At 37.6% G+C, this 14,095-nt stretch overlaps 1 protein-coding gene across 5 annotated transcripts in view; it reads left to right on the top strand.

The window, feature by feature from the left end:
- Positions 1-14,095, top strand: part of TRPS1 (transcriptional repressor GATA binding 1) — a 340,381-nt gene that overhangs the window by 76,521 nt on the left and 249,765 nt on the right. For all 5 annotated transcript variants that reach the window (XM_019528088.1, XM_019528086.1, XM_019528089.1 and 2 more), the window contains 2 exons: positions 1,122-2,251; positions 11,640-12,243. In XM_019528088.1, coding sequence (XP_019383633.1) covers positions 1,122-2,251; positions 11,640-12,243 — 1,734 coding nt within the window. The remainder of the gene's footprint in view (positions 1-1,121; positions 2,252-11,639; positions 12,244-14,095) is intronic.

Genomic DNA, 14,095 nt, shown 5'->3' with positions numbered 1-14,095 from the left:
ATTGTTCTCTGGATGCTATGTAATTTCTATGATTCTAAATAAAAATTTAAAACAATGGAGACATTTTTGTCATGGCAAGTTGTTTTCCTTATTTTTTTGTTTTGTTCTTACTTTTAGCCTTCAAACCAGTTCTACTGAACCATCAAATATCTCTATGATGTCACAAGGCAGGTGTGGTGTACTCATAGGAAGGGCAGGACTGCCTGCTATAAGAGTACAGGTTTTAATAGCATAAGCCTTGGAAACTTTGCATCCTTTCTGCAGATCATGTGTTCAGAGATTGTGAGAACAGTTAAGCAGACATACCCCTTTTTTTCATTAGTGATATTGTGGGTTTGGGTGTGCCAAGGTGTGTTGTCATTTTTCTACAGTATTTTTTCCACCCTTATTTTGTCAGTTGTGCTCTTTATGTGAGACAAATAAAAGATTTCCTTCGACTACGTCTTTATTAAGTAATTTTTGAAAAAAAACCTGTTCATTTCAGCTACCAACTGTTTAAAGATTTGTAAAAAAAACAAACAAAAAACCCCTAAAACAAAACAAAACAAAACAAAACAAAAAGCTGGTGTATGCCTCATGGTCTCTTATAAACACTTGTTCAGCTCCAAGCAATTAATTCAGTAGTACCACCTATACCTTGGTATACTGAATGACCAGTATCAGGGCTTGATCTTTTACTTTTCACTCAGTCATAAAGATCTGTTGGAATCATTTATAAAAGGAAACCAGAATCGTACTTCTGAATTAGTAGTGCCAGAATTAGTAGACAGAATTACTTAGTTTAGAACAGCAGAAGAAATTTCAGGAGATAGGACATTGGTCTAGACCATGGGAAATCTGTGTTCATGTAGCATTATCTGTGTATGCATTGATTTCCTGGAATCAAGCATGGGAATAGTATTTACTCAGCTTTATAAAACATTTTGAGATCTTTAGCTGAAACATGCTGAAGTGCAAGATGCTATTACAATTTTATTCTACTTGGACATAACCTGTATCACTGGTATTTTATTTATTAAAAAAGAATCTTAAATTGCTGTATGATCTTTTTTTCCCCCTCCATTGTTGGTCTTCAAATAATTCTACAATGAGGCTAAAATTACCTTCTTCTTTTCCCATAGGTTACTTTAGGTGGAACCTTTATCGGCATTGGACGCAAAACTCCCGATTGCCAAGGCAACACCAAGTACTTCCGCTGCAAATTCTGCAATTTCACTTACATGGGCAATTCGTCCACTGAACTAGAGCAACACTTCTTACAGACCCATCCAAACAAAATGAAAGCAGCCCTCCCCTCCTCTGAATCTGGCAAACCTTCAGAGAAAAACTCTAATAAATCCAGTCCTACTCTTCGATCATGTGATTCTGGAGACTTGGGGAAGTGGCAGGACAAAATCACTGTAAAAGCAGGAGATGACACCCCAGTTGGCTACTCAGTTCCCATCAAGCCAATAGATTCCTCTAGACAAAATGGTACAGATGCAACCAGTTACTACTGGTGTAAATTTTGCAGTTTCAGCTGTGAATCATCCAGCTCGCTCAAGCTCTTAGAACACAACAACAAACAGCATGGGGGAAGCCAGGCAGGAAACCCGCATCCAGATCTGAATGATAAGCTTTCTAGGGGATCTGTCATTAACCAGAATGACTTAGCCAAAAATGTAGATGGAGAGCTAGTTACAAAAACAGAAAAGGGCACCAGTATGACAAAAAAGAAAGAGTTTTCTAGTAAAGGAGCAGAGGACAACATGGTGACAAGCTACAACTGTCAGTTCTGTGATTTTAGGTACTCCAAGAGCCATGGCCCAGATGTAATAGTGGTGGGCCCACTTCTCTGTCATTATCAGCAGCTACACAACATTCACAAATGTACCATTAAGCACTGTCAGTTCTGTCCCCGGGGCCTCTGCAGCCCAGAAAAGCACCTTGGAGAAATTACTTATCCGTTTGCCTGCAGAAAAAGTAATTGTTCCCACTGTGCTCTCTTGCTCTTGCATCTGTCTCCTGGGGTGACAGGAAACTCTAGAGTCAAACACCAGTGCCATCAATGTTCCTTCTCCACCCCTGATGTAGACATTCTCCTGCTTCATTATGAGAATGCACATGAAGCCCAGACATCTGATGTCAAACAAGAAGCAAATACCCTACAGGGAATGGATGGGCCAGTGACTCTCAAAGAGAACAAAGAACACTCATGTACCAAATGTGACTTTATTACCCAGGTGGAAGAGGAGATTTCCCGACACTACAGGTACAGATAAAGTTTAAAATTACAAGTAGCTAAAAAAACAAACAAACTACCAACCTCTCCCCCAGATATTTAATCAAGTGTCATGACTCCTAATCATGTTGGAGAAGCTGAAAATTAGAAAAGTATGGGAATGTATGTAGGTGTATAATTGTATCAGTAGAGTTATCTCCAAAACGCTTTGCACTGGTGCAACTTCAGTTAAGTCAATGCAGTCATTACAGATTTAAACAAGTGCAGCTTAGAATAAAGTTTGATATATATATATTTTTTGTATAGGTATTGTGATTCCAACATTGAGGCTTGGTTAGCTACTTTCCATCTGAAATGCTTCTGGGTACTTTAATTTGCTGTTTCTGTTAAAGAGCTGGGCTGGCATCTTCATTCGTAAAGGGAACCCAAATGGGTTTCCTTCCCAAAATGGATTAGGGATGTACCTCTTTTGCTTTGTTATAGTGCTGCAGTGTAATATGCTTATTAATAACCCTGTTGTTGTATTTTCCATGCTTAATTCCAGCAGTGCAGTAATTAAATTTGAGCATTTCACTGTTGTTTTGTGTTCCTTTCAAACTAAGAGCAAACACTGTTTTTGTCCATTGATGTCATCCCACAGTCCTTTTGCAGATGATTTGTGTCACTGGTTAAAAGCATCAGTTTATTTAATACTAATGTTTCTATCTGAAGGTGGACTAAGCCAGCCCCCTGACTTGCTTATGACACAATATCATCAGGGCAGCCAACTCCCTGTTAAACTGTTGTGGTCAAATCTTCAGCTCTGGCTTCAGTGAAGCTATACACCATTTTAGATCATCTAAAGATTTGTTCCGTTAATTTTAAAAGTACAGGAGTTATGCACTGTTGCAAAACAGAACAAAAAGCCCTCTTTTTAATTATTAAGAAAAAAATGTTAAATATGTTAAATTTTTAAGAATAATGAGTCAATATGGCAACAGAAAGCCCAACTTGCATCTCTTCCAAAAAGATCTTTGCATGGAAGCCAAAAATGTGTGAAGGTAAAAGTCAAATATCTGTTAAATGCTTGAGAATCTTTGATGTGTTTAATAGCTTCCATGAAGTCCAAGAAGTACCAAAAACAGATTAGTGTGCGATTCTTTAATAGAAATGAAAATGAGAGGCATCCAAGTGTTGCCCAACAGAGGGCTACGTTGGCAGCATGTCAGGAGACCATAAAAGTGGAACAGATTGCTCATCTTTTAATTTGGAGTGGCGGCCTACAGAGGATACAGGTTCCAGCATGCTGTGCCCCATTTTTGAGCCATGTTGGCTGCAGGGATGTTGTGAGGATTAATTAGTCAATGTTCATAAACTTCTTTGAAGATGAAAAGTGGTACCTAAGTACTAAATATTATTATTGGGGTAGCTTTCGGCCACATTGTAGAACTCCATAGACAGCACTTTGTCTCCCACTGGGGCATATCTTGATCTTTTTTTAGCTGTTAAAAAGCTGGTATGTTGAAATGGCTCCTTTGCTGAAAACACTTTCATTTGGCTGCAGCTGGTAATTTGAAATTTTAACAAGGATGTTTAATTAAAATACTCCTTCCTGGAAAAAAATGAGAGAGAAGGGGTGTGGTAGAAAAGCAGTTAAGTGTCTTGCTGTGGCTCCAGGGGCATGAGTTTGAGCCTCGTTCCAGACTTGTACCAAGAGCTGCCCCCAGGAGACCAAGCTGTAAATGGGTACTTCGTTATTCAAACTTGGGAGTCAAAGTGATCTGATGTGCCAATAGCCACATCACTCCCTTGTGTGCCATTGGCTGCACCTGCTTGTGTGACTTTACCTTACTAATTCTGCAGGCCACTGGGTTCAGGAAGACCTTTGAACTTGAGAAAGAGAGAGGACCACTATCTTCCAAGCAGAGTATCTTAGCTACTGAACAAGTTGCTTAAGTTTAATGTGACTGATGTCTAGGGTCACCTATACATGTGACAGCTGTCTGCTCCAATGCATGCAAATTACTATGTGTTGGAGCACACTTGATTCATTGAGTTTGCTAGAGCGTGCTAATTAGCATGTTCCAGCAGCCTCCACATCATGTGTATTCAGTGTGCCTGTGTTTCAGGATGGCGGTGGGGGCGCTTTAACAAAACTTTTTTGACGAGCTTTAGTTAAACTGCCCCTGCTGTCATTGAAGCACGGGATGCTGAATACAAGTGATGTGGTGGGTGCTTTAATTACAGTGGCTCTCAGAGCTGCTTTAGTTTAAAATGCCTCCCCCTCCACTCTGGGGCATGTGTATAGATGCTTTAGATGTCTAGTTGACTGGGGTGCCAAAATTAGTCTCCTTTTTGGAAAAGTTTATAGAGAATTTTTAAAACCTTTTGGTACATATATATTCTGCAGATGTTATATAATTTAAAAAGACATAAAAGCCTTGTAACTCCCTGAACCTCTTCCACATACATCCTCCCTGATTTTTTTTTTTTACATGGTCCTCTTTTAAATGTGTACTGGTGTTATTTTTCCCCTTCCTATGAAGTCATACTTCTTCAGTTTAACTCTGATGGAAAAATTATTATTGTTGTATATAGAAAATTCTACTAAATTAATCAAAAACTGCTTTTCCATATACATTAATATTATTTTATATCTTTTGATCTATCAGGCTAAAAGCAAATGGAAATATTTACCTTTATAATGGTATATTGCTTACATTTCTATCTTCAGTAATTCAATTCTGGGAAGTTTAAGTTTATCAGTCATGTATATTTGCTTTCTACAGCTGAGTGTCATACAATTGGATCCATCTCTATGAAGGAAAGGGTACAAAAATAGCTCTAATAATAAAAAGTGTTCTGTAACTTCTGTAAAATAATAGGATCTGTGAATTATGTAGCATATATAAGAAAGCATGATGGCATGATAACAAAGGCTTATCAGCATTCATCTTGGCTGACCTTCTTTGTGGCTTCATTAAATGTATCCGTCTAAAGCCTTTATGCCACAACATCATGCATTACCCTACAGGTTGTGTATATACAGATATGAAAGAGTTTACTTTTAGTTCCGCCACTGCAAGGAGAAAATGCAACAAAAATGCCTGTTGCCAATTTATATATGAAGGAGCTGAACAGAGTCCAACTATAAACATGTAATTAGGCATTGTATAGGCAGAAATGGTGTTTTGCAGACTCCATATTTAATTTACCCTTGTTGTAAGCTGAATGCTATAGGCCTGCTTCAGTCATGCCCACATGGTTGAGCCTTTGTTTACTTTGTGTGAATATCTTTTTAACTTCAGCCTTAGCCACACAAACAGGCTATCCAGTTATTCCTCCGCATCAGTCTGGCTGTATAGCTGTGATTTCATTTTTGTCTGTTTGCCTAAAATATTATCCCTGTATTGTTGTTCTTCAGTCTTATCCATCTGCAGTACAGGCCTGCCTCTGCTGCCCTTTGTTACTAACAACATTTGAATTTGCAAGAGCCGTTACTTTTCAAGAGGTTTGCCTATAAAAATATGTATTTGAGATTAATCCCCACTCAATTTTTCCTTGACATGATGTGAAGGCTGTTTAGTTAAATATAAGTTAATGAATCCATTGCATTTCAGTTTCTGTGTGTTCAGATGTGCCTATAATGTGCTTTCACAAACAAATCCCCAAAAGGCTCAGTGTCCTACATTTCCTAGTTAAGTTAACTGCTGATTATTCTCCGTTGTCCTCCTGAAGAGTCAGTAGGTTTCTTTCACTTTCATTCAGAACGTAAGAACAAGAGTGTATTTCAGATGAGTTCAGTGATATTTATATTTGTAATATTAGTCAGATTAGAAAAAATATTTAAGATTCTAGGGAACTTTGGTTAAGAGCTGATATGCTGCTGAAATTATTTTCCTCACAAAAGAAAAAAAATGAAAACTAATTTTTTTGGTTTTGTTTTCACACATATTTTATAAGTATATCTTAAAAACTCCAAAACCTGAACAATACATTTATTTTATTTTGGCAGCTGAATTTTTTTTACAGAGTTCCTTGCCGGAAAACTGAAAAGTTTTCTGTTTCTTGTTGAAACTAGACTCCCCCCACCATGAGCATTTCCATGTAATTGAAAAGTCATTTGCCATCAAGAACTGTTTTGACACAAAATATTTGATCAGTCTTTCTAGGATTGTTAACTAACAGCAGCAATAATATGCTGAAAAATGGGACAATCCTCTTTAGAAAAACTGTCGGATAAATCTTTACATCATAAACAACAACCACAGAAAGAAAAGACTTGGGGGGAAGGGCATCACTTCTTGCTCCAAAAGAGACAAAACTTTTTTTGCATTGGAAGCAGAATCATATTTTCCAATGAACAGAAATGTTCTGTTGATAATGTAAAAATTAACAACTTTTATACCATTGCCATTCAAAACATTAAAACATTTTTACAAGCAACAAAGAAGTGCCTGATTTTCAAAAAAGTATGCATCTAGTTTGGCGGGGGGGAGAGTGTAAAACTGCTAGATGCATGCTTGCAGTTACCACAGTTGCAACAGTAAGTTGTTTTTTTACATGTGCAGTTCACCATCAAGAGTTATAATTAGTCTTTTTGCTAGAAATGGAGTTGTGGGGGGGAACAGCTTGTTTTTTGTATGCAGTTGTGGCAATTGTGGAGACAAATGAAGTACACAGCATGTCTACACAGGACACTAACTGCATAGTAGCTTAATAATACTGTTTAGTACGGCATCACAGCATAAACAGTGCTAATATGCTACTGTGCAGTATTACTAGGCTTCTGCGCAGTTAGTGTCACTAAAAAGGCATGTGCCAGTGCTAATGCCCAGTAATGCCTGTTACTGTGCATTAGTTTAGTACTTGGTTATACAAGTACTAAATTTAATATGCAGTAACTATGGTGCATTAATGATTGTGTAGATGTGTCCACTTACACATGCAGCTGGGCATTTGACTTTAAATGTTATGACTAAAGTAAATAGGAAGATTCACTTTGTTGAAATGCAGCTGCCCTTGAGGTCAGATTGACAAACTATCCAGCCGTGCACTTAACACTACCCAGCACGATGGAAGAGGAAATGAAGAATACTATATAAAATAAAATGAAGATTACTATATACCATGGCTAGCTGCTGCTGTGAGTACAGGCACTTTTAGGCCCTCATATCTCTTGAATCTAGAGAGGTGTATTTGGGACAGTGGGCTGGCTACCACTACTCCTTTCACGTGGGGGCAGAGCAACCACAGACAGCAGGAGGACAAAGACATGTACAGATGCTAGAAATTCCACTCCCTTGGGACTTAGCTCTAAAGTAACCAGCATTTGCTGCAGCTAAGGGTGAGAAAATAAAATGAGGCCTCCCAGAACCCTTTCTTCTCCATGTGACGAGCCCGAAACAAACTGATATCTTACCTGCCTGTTATTTAGGGATTAGTAGCAATAGACGGAAGAGTTCTTTCAATTGCCATGTGCCTTAATCCACTCAACTCCTGAAATCTAGGGTCTCCATATCTGTTTTTTTTTCTTATTCACTTTGTTGTCAGTGGTTGCTGTTTCCACATTAGTCCACTACTCTTCCACTTTCAGCCTCATTCTCTGATTTGCTTATCTTCCTTCTCTGTTCTGTATCTCTCCCCTTAATTGTCCTTCTTCCTGTACCTACTGTTTTCTCTTACTCTAATGGTGTCTTCCTTTACTCCCTTCAGGTCCTTTATCCTATCCCAGAAAATAAACCATATCCTAAACTGAAGATAAATTAAGCAAATAATTTGTATACTTGTCACTTTGTTTTTAACAAAACCTATGACCTGCAGCTGCCCTCATCCAGGACACTTTTCCTGTGTGTTGCACCTTTTCCCCAAATTTTCATCTGCAACGATTTTGGTAGAGAGGTCCTCAGGACAGCATCTTATGTCAACCTCTGTGTTGGTACAGTACCTAATGCAAGCAGCCACTCTAATACCAAGAAAGAATGAGAAGAATCTGTTTGGTAGGCTGAATGTAACTATTCAGCAAGAGTTTTTACTAGAACCAGTGGACCCTTATTCTACATATTTTAGTATTCCCAAATGACCAGAACCTTAGCTTTACATTGCAATAAAATAGTATGATAATGCCTATTTATCATGCTGAATTTAAAGCTTGAATTATCAAGCTACTAGTCAACCCAGTAGAAAAACTCCCATTGACCAGAGCAGTGCTTGAGGAAGACCCTAGAGGGAAAAATACTGCATGCTTTTACATCTACACTCCTTTTTTACATCTAGCTCTTCTTTGGTGATCTTTCATGATTTGATCAACACATGTCCTAGTATGCTGTGTTTTATGAGCTAAAATTACAGCTTCAGATGATACAACAGCCACCTAGGTGGTTATAGCAACATATTGCATACTAAACATGTTTAATATAATGTGCTAAGTGACTTGTTTTTAAGATTTGTTTTGTTCAGTCTTTTAGGATTCACTGCACAAGCCTTCATAGAGGCCTAGCCTTTTAGGAACAAGGGGTAGATTTCAAATTGCTAATTTTTGAAAAAATTCTTAGATCCCTGTTAGCATGAAAAATCTGACACAATTCATGTCTTTAGGGTTTTTTTTGCATTTGATGAATTTGTATTCTGATTAAAATATTGCAGGCATATGATTTTTATTTTTTTTTCTTGTCCAAATTAGGTTGGGGAATGTCAGCAATTTAATTTCAGATCTGTGGCCTATGTTGATAATTCCAAGTCCTTTTCTACCCGATGTGCTATTGACTAATATCAGTAAGACTGGCCAGTCTTTGGTCCAAGTGTTATATAGCTGAGGTATCCAGTTTCATAGATTGGCATCAGAGATTTATTTATTTTTAAATGTGAAATCGAACAATGATAGGTCCTTTCAGGCCATATCTCATTCTTGTACTTGTCTGAATCAGCAGTAATCTCTTCTGATAGCCAAGCTTTCTTATAAAAATTACACTGGAAAATTAAGGAATCTATGTAATTTTTGGTGGATAAGCAAAATCCTATCCAAAAGAATTAGCTGAAGTAATAAAAGTAGGTCTACTGGGTTACGACATACGGTTAAAATTTCTGGCTGGCTGCCTCTGCATTGTACATTTATTCATATGTTCGTAATGGTCAGGTATATCATTCTTGATTTAAAAAAAAAAAAAAAGAACTTAGTGAACACATGAAGACCCATGTTAGTCAGAAAAAGATCAGCTGTCTGAAGGTGCTATGTCTAGAGAAAGGAGCCAAATTAGAAAAGGGGGTGAGCTATTTAGAATGGCCAAATTAAATAACAGATACTCAATGCTAAGTAGCCTCCCAAAGGCATGATGTACTTTCACAGAAGGAGTTCGTTGGGGTTGGGCTGTTAGCCCCTAATAGCATCTTGTTTAACTTGGCTTTTTCAATAACTAACCCCTGTCTAACTTGGCCTTCTCCAAAGATATCACAACTTTCTATGGCTGACCTTTTTTATAACTTGTTTTTCTTTTTGTATTTGTTAGATAGTTTTGATCAGATCGTATTCTCTCTTTTTTGGTTCAGAGGAAAATTAAGCTTGGTTCAAAAAAGAAATGAGTTATAAGAGAATGTATATTTGCATCACACAGTGCAGATTTTAAAGAAGAGCTATTTTAGAATGGAAAAATAACAGAAACAGATTTTAACCCACTGTTTTCTGTCCTACCAACAGACTCCTTTTCAACATAGCTAAATGGCTAAATGGTTGATAATTTATTGGGGGGGGTGGTTGAAGGAGCCCATTTAGTCCTTTCAGATGTTCTAAAACACTGAAAATGACAAAGAGAAAAATGATATTACATAAGAGTTGGAGATCTTGGTACTCGAACACACTCGTGTCTGTATGCCGGCACAACTGTATGACAATCAGACAATGTAAATAACATACAGATTGTTTTTTCAAGAAAAGGAAAGAGACAAGATTTTTCTTTTCAGTTTGGCAATTTAGCTTTTCTGAAGTATCATACTTAAATAAAGGGACATTGTGTCTACCGTTCCAGCTCTGCAGATGCGCTAAAAGCCAAATCATGCTCTTATTGAAGTCAATGGGAGTTTTGCCATTGACTTCACTGCGACCACATTTTGGCCTCAAAAGACTTAATTTCCAACAACTAGAGTTGTCATGCCAATAACAGATTTCCCATACAAGTTTCGTCCTGTGTGGATAGTCAAGGTCTCAGTTTTTGAACTTGGCTAGAGTCACTACTGTGAGTCTATATGCATAGGGTGTGGATGTGTGAATGTATCTGTAGGGAGAAGGATTTACAGATTTATATGCATTTTGATTAAGGGCAGTGACTGTCTTTTACTTTGTGTTGGTACCTTGCATAGCACCGTGCAGCCGCAAGCCTGACTGTAGCCTCTAGACACCTTCTATAATATGAATACTTACTAATAATAAAGTTGCATAGCACATGAAATAGCATTCTATTCCTATGGTATGTATAGTAAATGGGTAGCATATTGTTCTAATGGAGTAACATATGCTTTATATAAATTGATAATATAGTACTTTGCATAGAATTTTAGAATGAAAACAGGAGGGTGTATTGTTCCACTGTATTCTTCATCTTGTAGTGCGCTGTATCAGAGTTTACATGTTAGATGGCTTCTCTGCCTCTCTATTTGAAAACTTTTCATTCTCCACCAGAGTGGTTCTGTATTTGATAATAGAAAGCAAGATATAACTACCCAGTGAACTTTTTTCTTTTTCCTAAATGGTCTCATTTCAAAATGGTATCAAGAATTTCCATAAAGAACTCATAAGAATAGTCTCTCATTTAAAGAAATCTTATCTTTTGACATATCTTTAGTTGTAAGTTAACCAGACCTCTAGTCCAACTCCTCTTTATGGTTAAATTAATATAAAATTGACAATAGGCAAAGGATTTCTTTAAAACAATTAAGCAGGAACTTTTTAAATATAGTGTCACACTATACAAAAAGGCTTTTAATTAGGTGACACTGAGAAATATGTCCTCTCAAATGTTTTTTTTTTTTTTGTTGGACAATAACTAACCTTAGTGTCTGTATCATAGAATCTGTATCAATGGTATGTATAGGAAGTGAAGAGTATACTTATTCAAATTGAAAAGAAAAGTCATTTGAAATCTCCAGTGAAATTTGGGTAGAGTTCAGAACAATGGGGTTGTGTCCAAATGTACTTAAGTGGGTCAGAAATAATAGAGTTAACAAACCAGTTGTTCTGATATTTCACAACTGGTTTAATTATTATGTTATCCCTGATACAACATAAATAAACCCACATTCTTTATTTAGAATTGAACAAACCAGATAATTTCATTTCTGGTTTGGGAAGTGTTTTGTTTCATTCTTATTATCATGCATTTGCGAGAATTCACAGGATAGGGGAAGTTGAAGGGATTCTAATTTTAAATTGCTCTTTATTTTCTTTCAGGAGAGTGCATAACTGTTACAAATGCCGTCAGTGCAGCTTCACAGGTGTTGACACTCAGTCACTACTAGAGCACTTCAACACTGTGCATTGTCAGGAGACGGACATCACTACAGCCAATGGGGAGGACAGTCATGGCATTTTGGCTATCAAGGAAGAGCCAAAAATTGACCTAAAGGTCTACAGTCTGATCAATCCAGACCCCAAGATGGGGGAGCCCATTTCTGACAGTATAGTGAAGAGGGAAAAGCTAGAAGATAAGGAAGTGCTTAAGGAAAAAGGTTGGACTGACAGCTCCAATGATGATCTTCGCAGTGTGACTTGGAGAGGAACAGATATTTTGAGAGGTAGCCCATCATATACACAAGCAAGCTTAGGCCTACTGACTCCAGTGTCCATTGGCCAAGAGCAGCCAAAGCCTTTAAGGAATAGTCCAAACGTAGAAGCTGCCCACATTGCGCGGCCCATGTATGGCTTGGCTGTTGAGCCCAAGGGATTCCTGCAGGGGGTGCCAGCAGGAGGTGGAGAGAAATCTGGACCACTCACTCAGCAGTATCCTGGATCAGGTGATAACAAGGCAAAGGATGAATCCCAGTCCTTGTTAAGGGTAAGGTTTTCTTTTTTTATCCTGACTGCATGTATATTGTGTTTACTTTATAACGTGTATGCAGTTCATTTCTCCAATTTTTGAATGGTTGGCCAAGGTGAAGCGGAAAATTATGAAGACACATCAAAGAGTGAAATTTGTAGAGCTAAAATGTCAGGTAAATGTTTCCAAGTGTTTATATAAAGAAACAAAGTAGATGTAGTATTAGTAAACAATTGTTTTCACCTTTGCTATTAGATCTGATTAAATTTTGATTGATCATTCCTGCTGATTATGCAAGATGATGATTGATATATTTGGAAAAGGATGGTTTAGAATCTTAGAAGGTTGCATATCTGTTCTATTAACACAACTAATCATCAGTTACATTGCGAGGTGGTATGACTGTTCATATATAAGTAAGATTTTACAGTATTAAATGGCTAAGAATGTGAAAAGCAAGTCAAATATGAATATTTCTTTGTTTAGAATTTTTTTTAGAAGAGCATAATTCCATACACATTTTGTCACTTTGGTTGCCTTGGAAGCATAATTAAAAAGGGAATTAAGGAGCTGTGAAAGAGAAATTATGCATCTTGCCGGATATTTCTACCCTGTCTCTCTCAAAAACAAAACTATAGTGTTTCTGTCTCTGAAATCTTGCACTAAATTGCATTTAATGGGCTTTTCCTGGCTCAGTCAAGGTATGCACTTTCCATTGGGAAGAAGTTTGAGGTTCAGAAAATTCACAGATTTTGAGAACAAGAGTGATTGGGGGGAAAATGTTGTCATTATGTTTAGGTTAACTCTGTTTTCACTAGCTGATGATTCCCATCTGATCTCTTAGAAAGTTGCTACAGTAGCTGACAGTCTGTATGCAATCTCAGCCAATAATGAAAATGGAAATGATGATTAGCTGCATTTCTAATTCTGTTTTAACGACATTTATCACCGCTGTATCCAAAATGCATCTGAGTGTACAATACGTCAGATGAGTACAAAGGGGTAGATGCACACTTTCATGGTCTACTCTGATTTTATGCTTAGATACTCATGTATTTATAAAAATCTTCTGAAATGTTCTTGAACTAATCAGCAGTGATAAAAACTTGATATTTGTTCTAATTACTAAAATCATAAGTTTATAAGTTAAATGCTTTATGCAACTAAATTCTTGTGTTTCACAAGCTGTGAATGATTGCTGGTGTCATCGTACTTGTTTGAATAGCTGTTATGGTATAGAATCATACAAAAGTAGGGCTGGATAGGACCTTCAGAGGACATCTGGTCCAACTCCCACTAGAGGATGATCATTCCCATCCAAACCATCCAACACAAATCCATTGTCTAACTATTAGTAAAACTACATAGTCAACCCTGACACAACTACAAGGGATAACGCCATAACCTGCCACAGGTAAGGCATGGGGACAACAGTGGCCAATGTCCTGCTGCTACAAGGAGTGTTAAAATGTTTGAGACACCCAAGGAAGGGGGCTATTCCTTCCACTACAGAAGAAAGCAACACTTTTCCCCCCTATCCGGTCATCCCCATCAGTTTGACTATGGGGTAAATTTCCTTCCTGACCCCAAATATAGTGATTGGTCTGACCCTGAACAGAGGGGAAGATCCTGTAGCCAGTAACCTTTGGCCATGTTCACATGACTATTGATATTTGGCTCCCTGGGGACAACTAGCAGCAGCACACCTTGTTTGGGATGATCCCGCTACTCAGAGTCTGTCTGGCAACCAGACTGTGGCTTCAGCCAGCCAGGCTCCAGTTTTGAGTGGCACGCACTGCCACCGTATGTGTTGCTCCACTCTTTGTTTTGCACAGATTTTTTTTTGTTTTTTTTTTTTTTTTTTTGCCCC

The sequence above is a fragment of the Gavialis gangeticus genome, unplaced genomic scaffold, assembly GCF_001723915.1.
Source record: "Gavialis gangeticus isolate Ggan-Ray unplaced genomic scaffold, GavGan_comp1, whole genome shotgun sequence".
NCBI lineage: Eukaryota > Metazoa > Chordata > Crocodylia > Gavialidae > Gavialis > Gavialis gangeticus.
Note: the sequence above shows the minus strand (reverse complement) of the source record. Positions and strands in the feature narration are given on the sequence as shown.